The sequence below is a fragment of the Fusarium redolens genome (assembly GCF_020744475.1).
Source record: "Fusarium redolens strain MPI-CAGE-AT-0023 chromosome Unknown BKA55scaffold_6, whole genome shotgun sequence".
Lineage (NCBI taxonomy): Eukaryota > Fungi > Ascomycota > Sordariomycetes > Hypocreales > Nectriaceae > Fusarium > Fusarium redolens.
In genome coordinates, this window is record NW_025763669.1 from 1,322,598 (window position 1) to 1,337,585 (window position 14,988).

At 49.1% G+C, this 14,988-nt stretch overlaps 5 protein-coding genes across 5 annotated transcripts; 3 read left to right on the forward strand and 2 right to left on the reverse strand.

The window, feature by feature from the left end:
* The first annotated feature begins 625 nt into the window (after positions 1-625).
* Positions 626-3,481, forward strand: BKA55DRAFT_564283 (uncharacterized protein). Its single transcript, XM_046192481.1, has one exon. The coding sequence runs from the start codon at positions 647-649 to the stop codon at positions 3,356-3,358; it is 2,712 nt and encodes a 903-aa protein (XP_046051095.1). The 5' UTR covers positions 626-646; the 3' UTR covers positions 3,359-3,481.
* Positions 3,482-5,443: 1,962 nt separating this feature from the next.
* On the forward strand, positions 5,444-7,573 carry BKA55DRAFT_507845 (phosphatase 2C-domain-containing protein; the record flags this gene model as incomplete). Its single annotated transcript, XM_046187367.1, has 7 exons — positions 5,444-5,479; positions 5,860-6,154; positions 6,267-6,340; positions 6,445-6,529; positions 6,582-6,788; positions 6,841-7,101; positions 7,170-7,573. 7 exons carry the CDS (start codon positions 5,444-5,446, stop codon positions 7,571-7,573), a joined length of 1,362 nt encoding a protein of 453 aa, XP_046051096.1.
* Positions 7,574-8,289: 716 nt separating this feature from the next.
* On the reverse strand, positions 8,290-11,212 carry BKA55DRAFT_564296 (uncharacterized protein). The gene has a single exon (XM_046192482.1). The coding sequence runs from the start codon at positions 11,087-11,089 to the stop codon at positions 8,558-8,560; it is 2,532 nt and encodes an 843-aa protein (XP_046051097.1). The 5' UTR covers positions 11,090-11,212; the 3' UTR covers positions 8,290-8,557.
* A 299-nt stretch (positions 11,213-11,511) lies between these two features.
* BKA55DRAFT_688543 (uncharacterized protein) lies at positions 11,512-13,054 on the reverse strand (the record flags this gene model as incomplete). The annotated part of the gene is made up of 4 exons (XM_046199224.1): positions 11,512-12,383; positions 12,449-12,622; positions 12,673-12,899; positions 12,951-13,054. The coding sequence occupies 4 exons, from the start codon at positions 13,052-13,054 to the stop codon at positions 11,512-11,514; spliced, it is 1,377 nt and encodes a 458-aa protein (XP_046051098.1).
* Positions 13,055-14,400: 1,346 nt separating this feature from the next.
* On the forward strand, positions 14,401-14,918 carry BKA55DRAFT_688544 (uncharacterized protein; the record flags this gene model as incomplete). The annotated part of the gene is made up of 3 exons (XM_046199225.1): positions 14,401-14,512; positions 14,562-14,677; positions 14,748-14,918. 3 exons carry the CDS (start codon positions 14,401-14,403, stop codon positions 14,916-14,918), a joined length of 399 nt encoding a protein of 132 aa, XP_046051099.1.
* Positions 14,919-14,988: the final 70 nt, after the last annotated feature.

A 14,988-nucleotide genomic window follows, 5' to 3' on the forward strand; every position in this document is an offset into this window, starting at 1 on the left:
CTGAGTTTAATGATCAAGGGAGGCGATATATGATTTCATAGCCAATATATGCTCTTTTAACAACACCATTGCTAATTATTGACTCTCCCTCTCCAGCCTTCCTTCCCTAGCTCGGATGGAGACAGTATCCTGTCAACCCTCAAGATTACCATGTCGAGTTTTTCATCATGCCGAGTGGCTACGATGTCTCACCCGTCTCTCTGGGCTGCCAGGCCTTCCATAGGAATGTGACTACAGCTGTATCAGCCTGGAGTACCGCTATTTTATCAATGTCTCTCCATCTCACGGGAAGCTATAGTTAAACTGAGACATCTTGCCTCCTCTTGAAATGGACGAATGGATTCAACAACGATTCCCTTAATTGACTATCACCACCAATTTTTCTCCCGTGGTTCAAACTGGCTCAGTGGAGAAGCTATACAGGAATGAAGGGTTCAGTATTCCTCTAGTTCAAGTCTCCAGCTTACCAGCCATCAACATGTCATTCACGATATGCCTTCGTACGGTCGTCTGCCTCCCGGCCTTCCTAACCCTCACTCTTCTTCCTTTCATCCTTTCGGCTCTATCCAGCGCGTTCCTATTCACCTGGATGGCGTTTCATGTTATTCTATTCATACTTCAACACTGAACAGTGTATTGTCATGCCATGATGACTTCCTTTATACTCGCTGTTCTCCTTACCATCTTAGGACTCACAAGTTCTCAGCCAACAATAGAGTACCCGATTAACTCTCAGTTACCACCAGTAGCCCGGGTAGACGAACCTTTCTCTTACGTCTTCTCTCGATATACATTTCGATCAGACTCCAAGATATCATACTCACTGGGGGATGCGCCAAAATGGATTTCCATCGACAGCAAAGATCGCCGTCTTTACGGCATACCGACCATTGACACCGTTCCCAGCGGCGATGTGGTAGGCCAGACGATCGAAATCATTGCTAAGGATGATGCTGGCTCGACGTTGCTAAGTTCGACTCTGGTCGTGTCGAGGAACAAAGGCCCATCGCTGAAAACACCACTTCTGGAGCAGATTGAAGATTTTGGCCAGTATTCGCCGCCTTCATCACTGATATCATATCCTTCTACGGAGTTCAGGTTTACTTTTGATTCCGACACATTTGAATACCAGCCTGATATGATCAACTATTATGCGACTTCCGGCGATGGCAGTCCCTTACCTGCTTGGATGAGGTTCGATGCTGGTTCATTGACATTTAGTGGCAAGACACCTCCTTTCGAGTCACTTATTCAGCCTCCTCAAACTTTTGACTTTGAGCTTGTCGCTTCGGACATCGTTGGCTTCTCTGCCGTGTCAGTTGCCTTCTCTGTCATCGTGGGTAGACACAAGCTCAGTGTAGACAACCCCAACATCACTCTGAATACGACCAGAGGCAAGAAGCTTGCATATAGCGGGCTGGCAGAGAGCATAAAGCTTGACAACAAACCTGTGAAGATCGACGAAATCGAGGTTTCAACAGACGGCATGCCGGACTGGCTATCCCTGAATAAGAAAACATGGGATATTGAGGGGACACCAAAAAAAGGCGATCATTCGACCAACTTCACAATCACACTCCGTGACTCATACCAAGATACACTCAACATATACGCCACTGTCAATGTCTCCACTGCTCTCTTTCGCTCAACTTTTGACAGTATCCAGGTCGAGGCTGGAAAAGATGTCGATATTGATCTGCGGCCCTATTTCTGGGACCCTGATGACATTGACCTTCAGATATCAACTAAACCGAAGAAGGATTGGCTAAAGCTTGATGACTTTAACATCACCGGGAAGATCCCAGTATCGGCTTCGGAAGATCTAAATATTTCCGTGACAGCTTCGTCAAAGACTTTAGACGACACAGAGACTGAGGTTCTAAATTTGAACGTGATACCGTTCGAGTCCACATCCTCATCGACAACTCAGTCTCGCACTTCATCAACATCTACGGGCACATCTACCTCTGTCGCACCGACCGGAACTTCTTCAGAGCCTGATGTACAGTTGTCTGATTCTGATGGGAGTTTAACAACCGGTACCCTCCTCCTTGCGATTCTTCTACCTCTTCTAGTTGTCATATTTCTTTCGATGCTGCTTGTTTGCTGTCTCCTTCGCCGCCGCCGCAAAAGACAAACATATCTCTCGTCCAAGTTTCGCCTTAAGATCTCTGGACCTGTTCTCGAGAGTCTTCGTGTCAACGGGGGCTCGACGGCAATGCGAGAGGCCGACAAGGTCGAAATCATAGCAGCTGCAGGCAAACAACCACGCCGCCCGATAAGGACGCCGCATTCTGAGATGGATTCGGAGACGCTAGTCATGGCATCTCCAACATTGGGGTTCATGGCGACACCTCTTGTTCCTCCGAGATTCGTCGCCGAGGACTCTAACACCACACTCTCTCGGTCCTCCGTTACATCCAACAGTGAGGACGAAAGAAGATCCTGGGTCACAGTTGGAACCGCAACTGCAGGGCGGCCAAGTCATGACTCTTTGAGGAGTCAACGATCGAACTCGACATTATCACAGTCAACTAGTCAACTGATACCACCACCGGTGTTTCTATCAGATGCAAGAAGGAGATCTTTCATAGGTAGCAACGACGCAGCTAACTCCTCGCTCAATGGGCTCCCCAGTATCCAATCTCAAAGAGCATTATTCCACCAGGGCTCTGACTACTACACAAGCGGCAATGAGAGCTCATTAGCCTTCGCTTCTTCGCATCTGTCGAGTCCAAGGCTCCTAACTAGGGTTCCAATACGAGCGCTAGATACTGGACTCGGTTCTCATGCCTTAGTGGGTGATGGTGAGGGCTCATCAATAGGAGCAACTCAGAGTCTGCCAGCATTAAGACGACCGGAGCTAGTACGCCTGTCCACCCAAGAACTGCTTGGTGAGGATGGTCGCCCCAGTAGTAGGCCATGGTACGATTTGGAGGCTCCCAGAGGACTTTTCAGTGACCCCTCGTTTGGTTCAGGTGAGAATTGGCGAGTGTACGAATCCCAGCGCGATGAAACAGGCATGTCATATCACCAGCTTGTGGATGGGTCGCCGTTCCATCCACTTCGACCAAGCACGGCGATGAGTTCGAGCCGTGATGGAGCACAGCCTGGAGAGCGGGCAAGCTCGGAGCTGATATCACCAAGCCAATGGGGTGACGCTCAGAACAGCATCAGGGGTTCGATCGCATCGTTACGGCAAGGCTTGGGGCATTCGATGAGCAAGTTGTCTCGCCTAAGTGTCGATCCGCTCAGTGTTCCTGGTAGCAGAAACTCGAAGCCAGCAGGAAACTCGTCGGTGAACTGGAGAAGAGAAGACTCGGGCAAGTCAGAAGGTGGCAGCTATGCCTTTCTCTGAGTTAAGGGACAGCGAGTTGGAGTCCTGTGTTGAGGATGTATATGTTGGAGCATGAGATACCCTGGCGCTTTGTATTTGTTTTGATATATTGATGGTTTCTTTTTTTTTTTTTTCCTTTGGTGTGTTCCTTGAGCAAGGATAATTCAGATATTGTTCTTGCTGTAGACTGGTTTTACGAATATGTATTTGGTGTAGATAGTATAAGCCCTCAAACGACAACCATAATTCCATTAGATAAAATTACAGAATCAGACTGCATTTAATACTGGCAAGAGACACTCGAAATATGACCAAGTCGTTCTATACTGTAAGGACAGATGGGCGAAAATAGTCTTCAATAGTAAACGTTTTAGGGTAGGTTAAAATGTTTATTATACAGATGTTGTGTGCAAGTAATCTTCAAGGTATTCTTGCGTACCATCGGAATTGACGGCTTGATGCCTAGATCTGTCTCTTCTTAGAAATTTAAAGTAACCTGCATAAAAACTACATAAGCCCTTCACTTAAAGGCTGGTTTCTCGTGACCTAATTTCTCTGCCTCGAGTCCCGGGAATAGCATCAATCCTCTAATGAAAGAAGTAATCAGCCACAACCGCAGCCACAGCCCTACTGTTAATCAATAACTCAATCACGCACGGATGGGGAGAAGAAACTGGGTTTTTTTTTTTTTTTTTTTTTTTTTTTTTTTTTTTTTTTTTAAATTTTTGGAGCCGGACCGGACCGTCATCAAGGGAAGGGCACGCGACCTGATCTGAGGCTCATGTGTAGCATCCGATCAAATCAGGTTCTGAACAGGTAATTCTCAACAGCCACTCAAAGCAGGCAGAGTGGCACAGCGATGTATTATAACACACGCGGCTACAAGTGGCGAGGACGACATGGAAATTTTTCACGCGTGACAGCGAAAAAAAAAAAAAGGGAACGAGAGGGGACTGTTTAGGCGCCAGCGGCTGACGGAACTCTTACACGACGTACCTATGCAAAGTTTTTCCCTCTCAACTAATTTTCATGCAGTGGGCGGTTTTAAAAAGGCTCAACTTATTTTAGTGTATCAACGGGGTGATAGTACCTATGGATGCGTACATCATAGCCACTGACGTGAGGTCATTGTGCCACCTCGAGTTATTTGATACAAAGCATGGCTGTCAGTGGCGGTCCAATTCCTATGAAAACAGGGGTTAGCAGAAGAGCAGACTGATGATGTAGGAACAGGAACAGTTCAGTGTATTTGCCCCTGCCTTGGACTAGAATGGTGCTAAGACCAAAGTACCTTAGTTGAGCTCCTTCAGATGGAGGAAAGAGATGTCATGGTTGAAAACACCTTGATTGGCACATGTTCGTTGATATCATGCTGTACCTAAGGTAAGGTAAAGTAGTCTGTCTATCTGGACTGGAGTATGCCTCGAGGAGCACAAGATTCAGTGATACGTAGGTGGATACTGCACTTCCCAGTTCCCCCGAGAAAATGCTGTTCATCCAATACCTGCGATACCCCGCCTCATTTGATTTTCAAAGTCCGCGCCTCGAGCCCAGCTAAGAACGTCCATCTTAGGGTGCTATTGTTAGGCAACCGCTCACCTGGAGAGCTCCAAATTTTGGTGATCACCTCCACTGAAGCCTAGCGACCTAACAGCTAGCTACAGCACTAGCCCCTCCGCCATAGGTGCGACCGCCCACCCGACCTCACCTCAACAATCCACACATCCAGATCCTATCTCTCGCACGTTGAAATCTCCCTCTTCCGCATCAACAGAGAGCGTGAATCCACCTTTGACCACGCTCCCGGCGCCGGCATCGTAGTCTACCCCATTCATCTTCTTTTCTGCCTTTTGCTTTTGCTATAGTCTCCTCTCCTCATACTACTCATACTCGTACCTCTTGATCTTCCCAAATAACTAAAATTCTCTTGTCGAGCGAGATCTTATCTCGTCATCCCCCCCTCTTCAAACGACCCTCTCCCCCCCGCCAACCCCTCGTCGGTCGATCTTCCTCCTCTCTTCTCTCTCTCTTCCGCTCGCCGTCCTGCCTCGTCCCAGTAACGCCTAGGCTTTCTTTCGATCGAACCAGCCATAACAATCTATAGCCATGGGTCAGACTCTATCGGAGCCCGTTGTCGAAAAGGTGCGTCTTGTGCCTTTGAATTTTATGTGCTCGTCTCGATCAACTGCGCGGTTCTATTCGGTTTTTTTTGTTTTGCATTTGGCCATTGGGATTCAGTACTCGGACCTGGCGCGAGAGGGGCAATCTTGCTCAGTCATGAGCCCCTCACTCAGCACTGGCGCTGGAGCCCACGCAACACCAACTTTACCAGCCGCGCCTATATTCTCAGCCTTGTCGGGAATATGCAGCAAGTACAAGAGACTTGAGGCTTCTGATTTGGCTCTCGCGATTTTTATTTTCCCACACCTCTCTTCTCATACTGATCTCCGCTTCTCCGATGTTTCCGCCAGCTGCAATGTCGTCAGACCAAGTCCCGCTAACGCTTCTTTTCTATCCCACAGACTTCGGAGAAGGGTGAGGATGAGCGCCTCATCTACGGTGTTTCGGCCATGCAAGGCTGGCGCATTAGCATGGAGGATGCTCACACCGCAGTACTCGACCTCGACTCAGCCAAGTCTCACTCCAGCAAGCTGTCCTTCTTCGGTGTTTTCGACGGACACGGTGGTGACAAAGTGGCACTATTTACCGGCCAAAACATTCACAACATCATCTTCAAGCAGGACACCTTCAAGTCTGGTGACTATGCGCAGGGTCTGAAGGACGGTTTCCTCGCGACCGACCGCGCCATTCTCAACGGTATGCGCCAGCTTTTGGTCTTTCCCATTTTCCGCCATGCTCAATAATGGACAAATGGTCGCCTGGCCTATGGGATAACAAATGCTAACGTGTCATGTTTCGCCAACACCAGACCCTAAGTACGAAGAAGAAGTTTCCGGTTGCACAGCCTGTGTCAGCTTGATCGCTGGCAACAAGCTCTATGTTGTCAGTTCGCCCCTCGCCTTTGTTCCTCACTTGTGCTTCGCCCTTCAAACCCCATTGGAGGAGGGCATGCGACATCTCTATAAGAAGCTGACTCGTAAATTCAGGCCAACGCTGGTGATTCAAGAGGTGTTCTTGGTATCAAGGGTCGTGCCAAGCCTTTATCTCAGGACCACAAACCCCAACTCGAGAGTCAGTCACATCACTCATGCAACACGAGCGATAATGCTGACATCCCCGCTAGACGAAAAGAACCGAATCACAGCTGCCGGCGGCTTTGTCGACTTCGGCCGAGTGAACGGAAACCTCGCCCTCTCGCGTGCTATTGGTGATTTTGAATTCAAGAAGAGTGCTGAGTTGTCCCCCGAGAACCAAATTGTTACCGCCTACCCCGACGTTGAGCAACATGATCTTACAGACGAGGATGAGTTCCTGGTCATTGCTTGTGATGGTAAGCTAAGTCGGCTCGAGTGATGAGGGAATAACAGTACTCACTAGCATAGGTATCTGGGATTGCCAATCCTCCCAAGCCGTGGTTGAGTTCGTCCGACGAGGCATCGCTGCCAAGCAGGAGCTCGACAAGATTTGCGAGAACATGATGGACAACTGCCTTGCGTCCAACTCTGAGACTGGTGGCGTTGGCTGCGACAACATGACCATGGTCATCATCGGCTTCCTCAACGGAAAGACCAAGGAAGAGTGGTACGAGGAGATCGCCCGCCGGGTCGCCAACGGAGATGGCCCATGTGCTCCTCCTGAGTACGGTACGAATGAACCCAGTTCTGCGATTTTAAGTTGGACGTCAAGACAGAGACTGACATGAAATTTGTAGCCGAATTCCGAGGACCGGGAGTCCACCACAACTTTGAAGATAGCGACAGTGGCTATGAGATGGATCCTGAAAACAAGGGACGAAGCTTTGGAGTTGGTGGGTACCGAGGCCGGATCATTTTCCTCGGCGATGGCACTGAGGTTCTTACGGATTCAGATGATACAGAGATGTTTGACAACGCCGACGAAGACAAAGACCTCGCCAGCCAGGTCACCAAAAACCCGTCATCCGCCGAGAAGGACACCGCTCCTGTAACCGCCCCTGGCGCCGCCGCCGCCGCCGCCGATAACGCTTCCGCCGATACGAAACCCGCCGATGTAACCGTTACGAAGCCTACCGACAAGGACGCAGCGGAGGAGGTGAAGAAGGAGGCCAGTGCCCAGGAAATCAAGAAGGAAGAATAGGTTGTGGTCTGAGAATATGGGGTTACGGGTCTGAATTCAACCCAGGTGTCGCTTCTCCCTTGCACCTCCGGTTATGTTTCTCGGATCCCGACTTTCTGGGAAGTTTAAAGGGCAAGAGGTAGATGGTGGTCACGAAAGGAGGTTGTGATATTCTCATGTTAAGTCTTGCATCTCAACTTGTCGGTGTATTGGTGTCAAACCTGGATCTGGATCGTGTGCTCTTCATCGACTTGCCGAGGCGCATCACGAGAAGAGCAAGACTCGGGAAGGATATCATGTTCTGGGCTGAGGCGGATACAAGGAAAGAAAGAAAGAAGAGCGAGAGAAACCTTTTTTTGATGTTTACGCACGCATGGGGTTCCCATTTTCTTCACATCGCCATGAGATCATCAGTCTCATTTCAATCTTCCGTTGCGAATGCCAGCTTTCTTTGCCCACAGTGCTGGGATGATATGCTCGAGTATGGTTGGATTGCTTTTAGAGGGGTTAAGAGGCAGTATAGCATATACAGGACACTAACTGACGGCCCATTGTTTTTATTTTATTTTAAAGGTAGGCTCGGTTTATTCAGACGTGAGTTAGGAAACATTTATATCCATGCATTTCCAGGAGCTTTCATTGTAATTCCACAAATATGGTACTCATGTAACGTGGTGAACATGTGCACTGATCCCAGGGGCAAGACAGACAGTAAATTAGTATGAGAGGTGCATGTTTGTGGTATTATCATAACTTCGTTTTTGTTTTATTTATGTCAGAGATTCTGTCTCGCCCATCCTCTTCTAAAATGTGCTTTTTGCTAGTGTACATGGTATGTCTGTTACTTTCTATCATAAGATGCCCTTGAAAGTACAGGTAAATAGGTAGGTATCCTGGAAGGAGATGTAATATACATGGTGGAGTGATACATTGTGCTGACAATATGATACTGTGTTATATAGGGGTTGTATGTGGCGCTTCTCGCAGATTCAACAAGGCTCAAATCTAGTTGGTTCTTCGACCTTTGGCAAGCTTGCTCTCAAGCTCCCCCAGAGCAGCTTCAGGGGAAGGGGTGGAATCTGGTCCTTCAGGAGGACCATCTTGACCCCCGCTAGGCGATTCTGAGTTTGTCTCGGGCCCTGCCGACAGAAGCTTTGGAGTATCATCATCAACATCATCGCCATCAGGCCAACTGTCAGGTTCTTCTTCCTGTACTATGTTCTGTTGGTCTGGATCTGCCAGAGACTCATCCCAACCCTCAATCATATGTGCCGGATCGAAGCGACCCTTCAGACGCACGTTGATTTTCCCAGGTTGACCATCGGCTCTGCGAAGCTTGACGATGAGATCTTGCACCTGAACGGGCTTGCCAGCGCTGATCTGGGAGTGCATGGGCAGGTCATTGGAACGATATGAGAGTTCGAGGGCATATTCGAGGGGTTTAAGGGGAACATAGCCTGCCCACTTGTCGAGGATGACACGCTCGACTCGGGACATTACGACCCAGAGACGAGGGATCTTGTTGGCTCGAAGATCAGGGATTGCCTGTCTAGGGAAAATGCCTGGCTGATGCTCAAGCTTTTTCCAAAAGGGGTCTTTGTGTGTGCGAAGGAGGACTTGGCTCAGCAAGTTTCTCGAGCCCTTCTGGAGCTGACGATGGAGGACGCCGTAAAAGTAGATAGTTCCAAGAGCATGTGGGGAGCGTGTTCGGACCGCAAGTGACATGAGAGCACCATAAGTCTCTTGGTCAGGTTCGCAGCCGGCGTCCTTGAAGAGTGACATAGCCCAGAGAGCAGTATCCCAATCTCGGGAGCGGGCCGCATAGCTGAGGAAGATGTTGATGGTCTTGAGCTCAACTCTGTGACCTGAATCGATATAAATGTTGACCAGTTTCTTGCAGTCTTCGATTCGAGGATCCTCTGGACGGTGGAAGCGAAGTAGTTCAGTGGCAATATCATTGAGACCATCAATCGCTAGCCAGCCCTCACCATAGCGTTCCTTCTGCTCGGCCATGAAACCTTTCAGAGGTATTCCAGCTTTGAAAGCAGCATATGCATCGAGAGAGGCCATTACATCGGCGATCCCGCGACGCGTGGCCTGGTGATTGAACATTCCCAGTTGGTACATGGCCACAATGACCTGCCTCCTCTCGTCCTCACCCCTGACCAGTCGAAGGAAAAGCAACCATGTTCGAATGTTGGGGTGATGATAGCGCGCCTTCATCCTTCGGAGAAACCTATAAAAGAAGCCAATATCACGCTTGTGAGTGTAGCCTTCAAGCATGATGTTGCAGATATCGGTGTCCATGGGAATACCTAATTCCTCTCCCAATTGTACAAGACGGTTGGCAGAGGCACGATGTCCACCCCGGAAAGCCATCATGGAAATAGCCATTTTCAAAACAGGAACAGTAATGAATGGTTTTGCAGCAGGGTCCTCAAAGGCATCAACAATGAGCTTAATCCTGATGCCATCCGTATCGATATATCTTCCATTCACACGCCTCTGGCCGTAGAACCTGATTGCTAGATGAGGAGGCACTTTGCCATAGCACAGTGTTGAGATATAGTGTTCAAAGTTGTCATGTGTCCATACAGGGGGTCGTGGGACCTGCTCGTATGGCATATGGATAAAGTGAGGTTGGTACTCTTTGTGCACCCAGATATTGTCGTTATGATCATCAGGGAGCGAGGCACCTCCGTTTGGCGCATTTTCAATAGTTGGCCACAATTGCCTCGTCTTGTAATCCGACGCCGCCACTTCTCCCAGTTCATAGATTTCAGCTTCTTTGCAATGCCTCACAATCTCGTCGGCCACCTTGACCAATATCTTGCTCTGTCCACGCAGCACAATGGCAGAAGGGTTACGATCCACCGCTGCCCGCAGTTTCTGGAGCACACCCGTCGCAGAATCGACGTACTCGAGGTTCTGGTTGTTGACTTCGATATCCCACGTTTTGGGTAGGACAATCCTTACAGCCGACATGTTGGCCCTTTCGCTCCATTGCGGTGTCATGCGCTTCATCAACCCAAAACACTCCATCCATTGCGGAACTGTCTTATCGAAGTGGCTCCAGACCACACCTAGGCCGGCCTGTCGTCGTGTGTCTCGCTTATGCTCCTGCATGCTCGCTTTGTTCGCCTGCTCGTTTGGATATTGAAGCGGTTTCCCAATCACAGGTTTAAAGAGCTTCATGGCATCTTTGTCTTCAGCCATTCGTGGCGCATCGATCTTGAAGGCATCTTTAAAGACTCGATTGCGGGACTCGTGAGTATCGTCTGTAACTAGGCTGGCAATGACCTGCTCAGGCTGTTGCTCGCTCACTTCGAGGTTTTTTTCGGGAAGTGCAACAAGAGCTGTTTCCGGAGGATCGGTTGAGTTTGTCCCATCAGGATGCGCTGTCGCTGACTCGAGCCGGATAGTCATATAGGGATTCAATATCCTGGAGGGCAATGGGGCCCTTGGTTTCGGGAAAGGTCCTGAGAAGGCAGAGCATCGCGACCGAGCCCGCCATATTGACTTGATCGCCAGGGACATTTGTTATAAGTCACGCATCGTCGAAGGTGTCTTAGTTCGAGAGGCCCCTCGTTGAGAGCTGGGTCCTTGGCCACTAGGTACCTTGGTATGGTAGTCTCAAAATATGGCGGAAAAAAGATTGGCGCGGGCGGGCGTTATCTGTTATCGCGATAACGGACCCGCGATGTCGGCCATTGCATCACGTGGGCACCCGAATGATATATCTCGACTTGACTCCCCGTGTATAAGACCATGTCAATGTGATTACCAGAACGAATCATGTATGTAGTAAACATCAAGGTATTACAGCAATGACCAAGTAGCTTGTCGTTGCCAGCATCAAATCGCCAGCTGCACCAATGCAATAACGCCTTGTCTGCTTCCCATAAGACGCCCATGTTTCTTCGCTAATCACAAAAATGAAAGTTGACAACCGTTTTCATTTACGTCTCCGATGCCTCCTTTTTACCGTCAACCATTGCCCTTTCCCGCATTGGATGAGCGCCACCGCTCTGGTCGACACCTTCCCAACTTTCATCCCACCCTTTATCTTCTTTGACTGCCTCTTTTGCCTCGCCGCTCTCGGCCATTTGCTTGACATCACTCCAGTAGGCTAGCTTGCGAACCTCTTCATCAGCGTGATGGACGGCATCCTTCAATGACTGGTTTCGCTCTCGTAATTCAGAAGTGTTAGTCTTCTTCATCTGGGCTGTCGTCTCGTCATGAATCTCCATCAATCTGCTGAGCAATATGCGACGTGATTGTTGGAAAACAAATAAAGACATTATCTCATGCATCTCGTGCTGAAGGTTTTGGAGGTCCGTTGCATGTTCCATGTAATTGTTGACAGCGTCAAGCTTCTCCCGGTCTATCCTCGCTTGTCGAAGAGCGCGCATGAGGTCGTCTACGTTATCGATATCGGCAGGTTTCTCGTCCGCGTCTGCAGCCGACATCTGGCTCATACTCGAGCGACTTAGACGACTGCTAGTCACACTCGCTCGAGACTTTGGTGATTTGTGAGAGGCTGACCGTATCGTGAAGTAATCCGTGTTGAGCATGTGTGGATCGGCAGACACGTCCTCCGCTCTCTTTCGTACCCTCTTGCGAATCCAGGCACGTCTTCGAACAAACGAGTTCCACCACTTGCCACTATGCCAGGAAAACTTTTTTGAAAAGTGAAAGGAATATTCCCAGCCATGTTCATCGACACCTTTTTGATGATTGATCCGCCATTCGGGCCATGCCCATTCCCATGTGGGGTCAGGAACTTGTGCGTTGTGAATGTTGCTCGGTGAAGCTTTATGGTACCCGTTGGCTGAAGAAAGAAAGTCAATGTCTACTCGAAGAAGGTAAATCGTGTTTCTGGGTTTGACGGCTTACTCCAAGCAGGTGGATCAAGGCCTCCCAGAGCTTGCGAAGAAAACAAAGGAATGCCGCAGAGAAAACCGCCCCTTTCGTTCTCGTAGAGGATGTCTATCGCTGTCTCGCGTTCAACATGAGGCTTCTTTGGCTTCACATGCGGATGATCTCCATGAAAGCCGTCGGGGGTTGGTTCTGCCGATACGTCAGACGAATTTGAGATGCAATATCGTGGGCGTACTGACCTTGGACTTCAATTGATGGTCTTGTTTGTGTAGGTGTTGAAGGTTGGCCGTTCTCAACGCGGTTCGATGATGGACGGGTCTCGGTTTCACCCTCAGTATGGGAATCGTCATGCTCATTGGCTTGAGCATTGTTGGGTGTATTACTCGATGGGTCCTTGTGGCCCCCATCTTGCCCGTCACGATTTTGCTGTTGTTCCTCCTCGTGTTCCTCCTCGAGGTCCAACAATCTTGAGGTTGTTGAGTATCTTGTTATATTATGAGGTTCGGGCGTAACTGACCCTGTCGGCGTCGCAGCGGCATCGTGATCGACTAGGGCAATTTCATGATCGTAATCTGTAGGCTTGAGTCCCGCGGGACGACGCGAGCTCTTGACCCTCGGCATTGCAGCTGTGCCGCCCAGGGCTGACTGCCCGGCCACAGATAGGAGAGAGCTTGATTAGGTTGTCAATGATGGCGGAGATGAATTACGTATGGTGATTGAAACGAGTGATGGCACGTGGGAGGGTATTTAGCCGCGTCTCCAGACAGCGATGGAGAGACAGTTGACACTAGGTGATCAGAGTGTCACTTAGAATAACGCTGTGATTAAAGTAGAAGATGAAAAAAAGTGAATTGCCAAAAAGCAGGCTAGGAGAGACAATATGGCGTTGTGAACTTGGAGGAGGCGCTACTGGCTGTTAGGGGCTCCAACCTGCTTTGGGAGGCTGTGGGGGGTGTTCAGCTGAGGCAGCTTCCGTGTTGATAATGATGTTCTATTATTGTAGCAAATCTCTAATGGAAAGTTTCATGAGCTAATAATACAATTCTTTCAGTTGAGGGACAAGAACAAGTGGCAGCAAGCAAAAGCGCAGAGCTAATGATTGAAATACTCAACTGAAAATATAACTGAGCCGTGTCGTTCATGATCGATCGTCATCACAGCTTAAGCCAGCCCAGGAAGAATAACTAAGTTCGATGATGTAATGCTGGTTTGCGGCGGGTACTTGCATCTTTCGGTGGGGCCGTTCCCTGGAGGAAATCCATGAGGTGCAGCTCCGTCGGCGGCTCATCACTTTAGCGTAGAATGTTCGATCAACAAAAAAGTCTAGGTTCAATTCTATCACTAGAAGTGAATCATATTACGACATCAAGAACTGGATGTAAATTGAAGGATTTCATGTGACCACCACAAACGATTGGAATACGCCTCTGTGCATCTTGTATCACAGGGAGCTTTACACCTTCAGTGAAGATCTTAGACTACTAGAACGAACAAAACTAGTGTCATGATATCTCTACCATAGCACCATAGGGAATGCTTTGTCCGTCAAGTGTCCATAGCCTGCTCACCAATTGAAGCCCCTAGTAGTATAAGTCCACCAAGGTTACAGTACGTATCCGCATTCAGTTCAGCCATCACTCATCACCTCATGATCCGAGCAATTGGTCTCCCCGCCCTCGTTACGTCATGTACTTGCAACCATCCTTTCCAGGTTCGCATATGAGCACATGGAAATTTGATTGACGAAGAAGAGGGGCACTACCAAGTAATTTTGACTTGCAAGGGAAACATCCTACCTATGAGGTAGCTCCGAGGTAACCAAAAGAGCTTACTTTCCTTTCCGTTATAATAAATAAATACCCAGCCATCATCTCCTCATCCGTCATTGCATCTTGTCACTCTATACTCAACTCTCACGACACAACACAACACACACTTTCGCAAATAACAACTACAAATCAATCAAAATGTCCAAGTCCCGCACTCCTCTCATTCTTGGCGGCGCTGCTGTCTCTGGTATCGGATACTACCTCTACGCCGCTGGCGGCAACCCACGAGCTGCTGAGAAGAAGGCCGAGAGTATGCGCAATCATCCCCAATGCCAATAATTCTGCTAACATCTCAATAGGTGACGCCCATAGCGTTGCTGCCGATATCAAGAGTCACCTTCCCGGCCGTTCCCCCAATGCTGAGGGTGAGCTGAAGGGAGCTGGTGCCGCTGCCGGTGCCAAGATTGACGGTGTTGTATGTTTATTCCCTAGAACTTTACAATCATGTCCTAGTCCATTGCAATTATATCCTAACGCAATCGCAGGCTGCCGAAGCCGACCGTCAGGCTGGTGTCATCAAGAGCAACGTCGAGTCTGTCGCAAAGGACGCAAAGGCCGAGGCCATGAGAGTGGTCGACAAGTTCGACCACCGCGTCGAGGCGGAAGCCGCCAAGGCCAAGGGCGGTATCTCGAGCTGGTTCGGTGGCGGCAAATAAGTGAATTGTCGACAATCAAGAGCCAGGATGAAGCAACTGTATTATTTATTTAATCAAAGTCGGAGCCTAG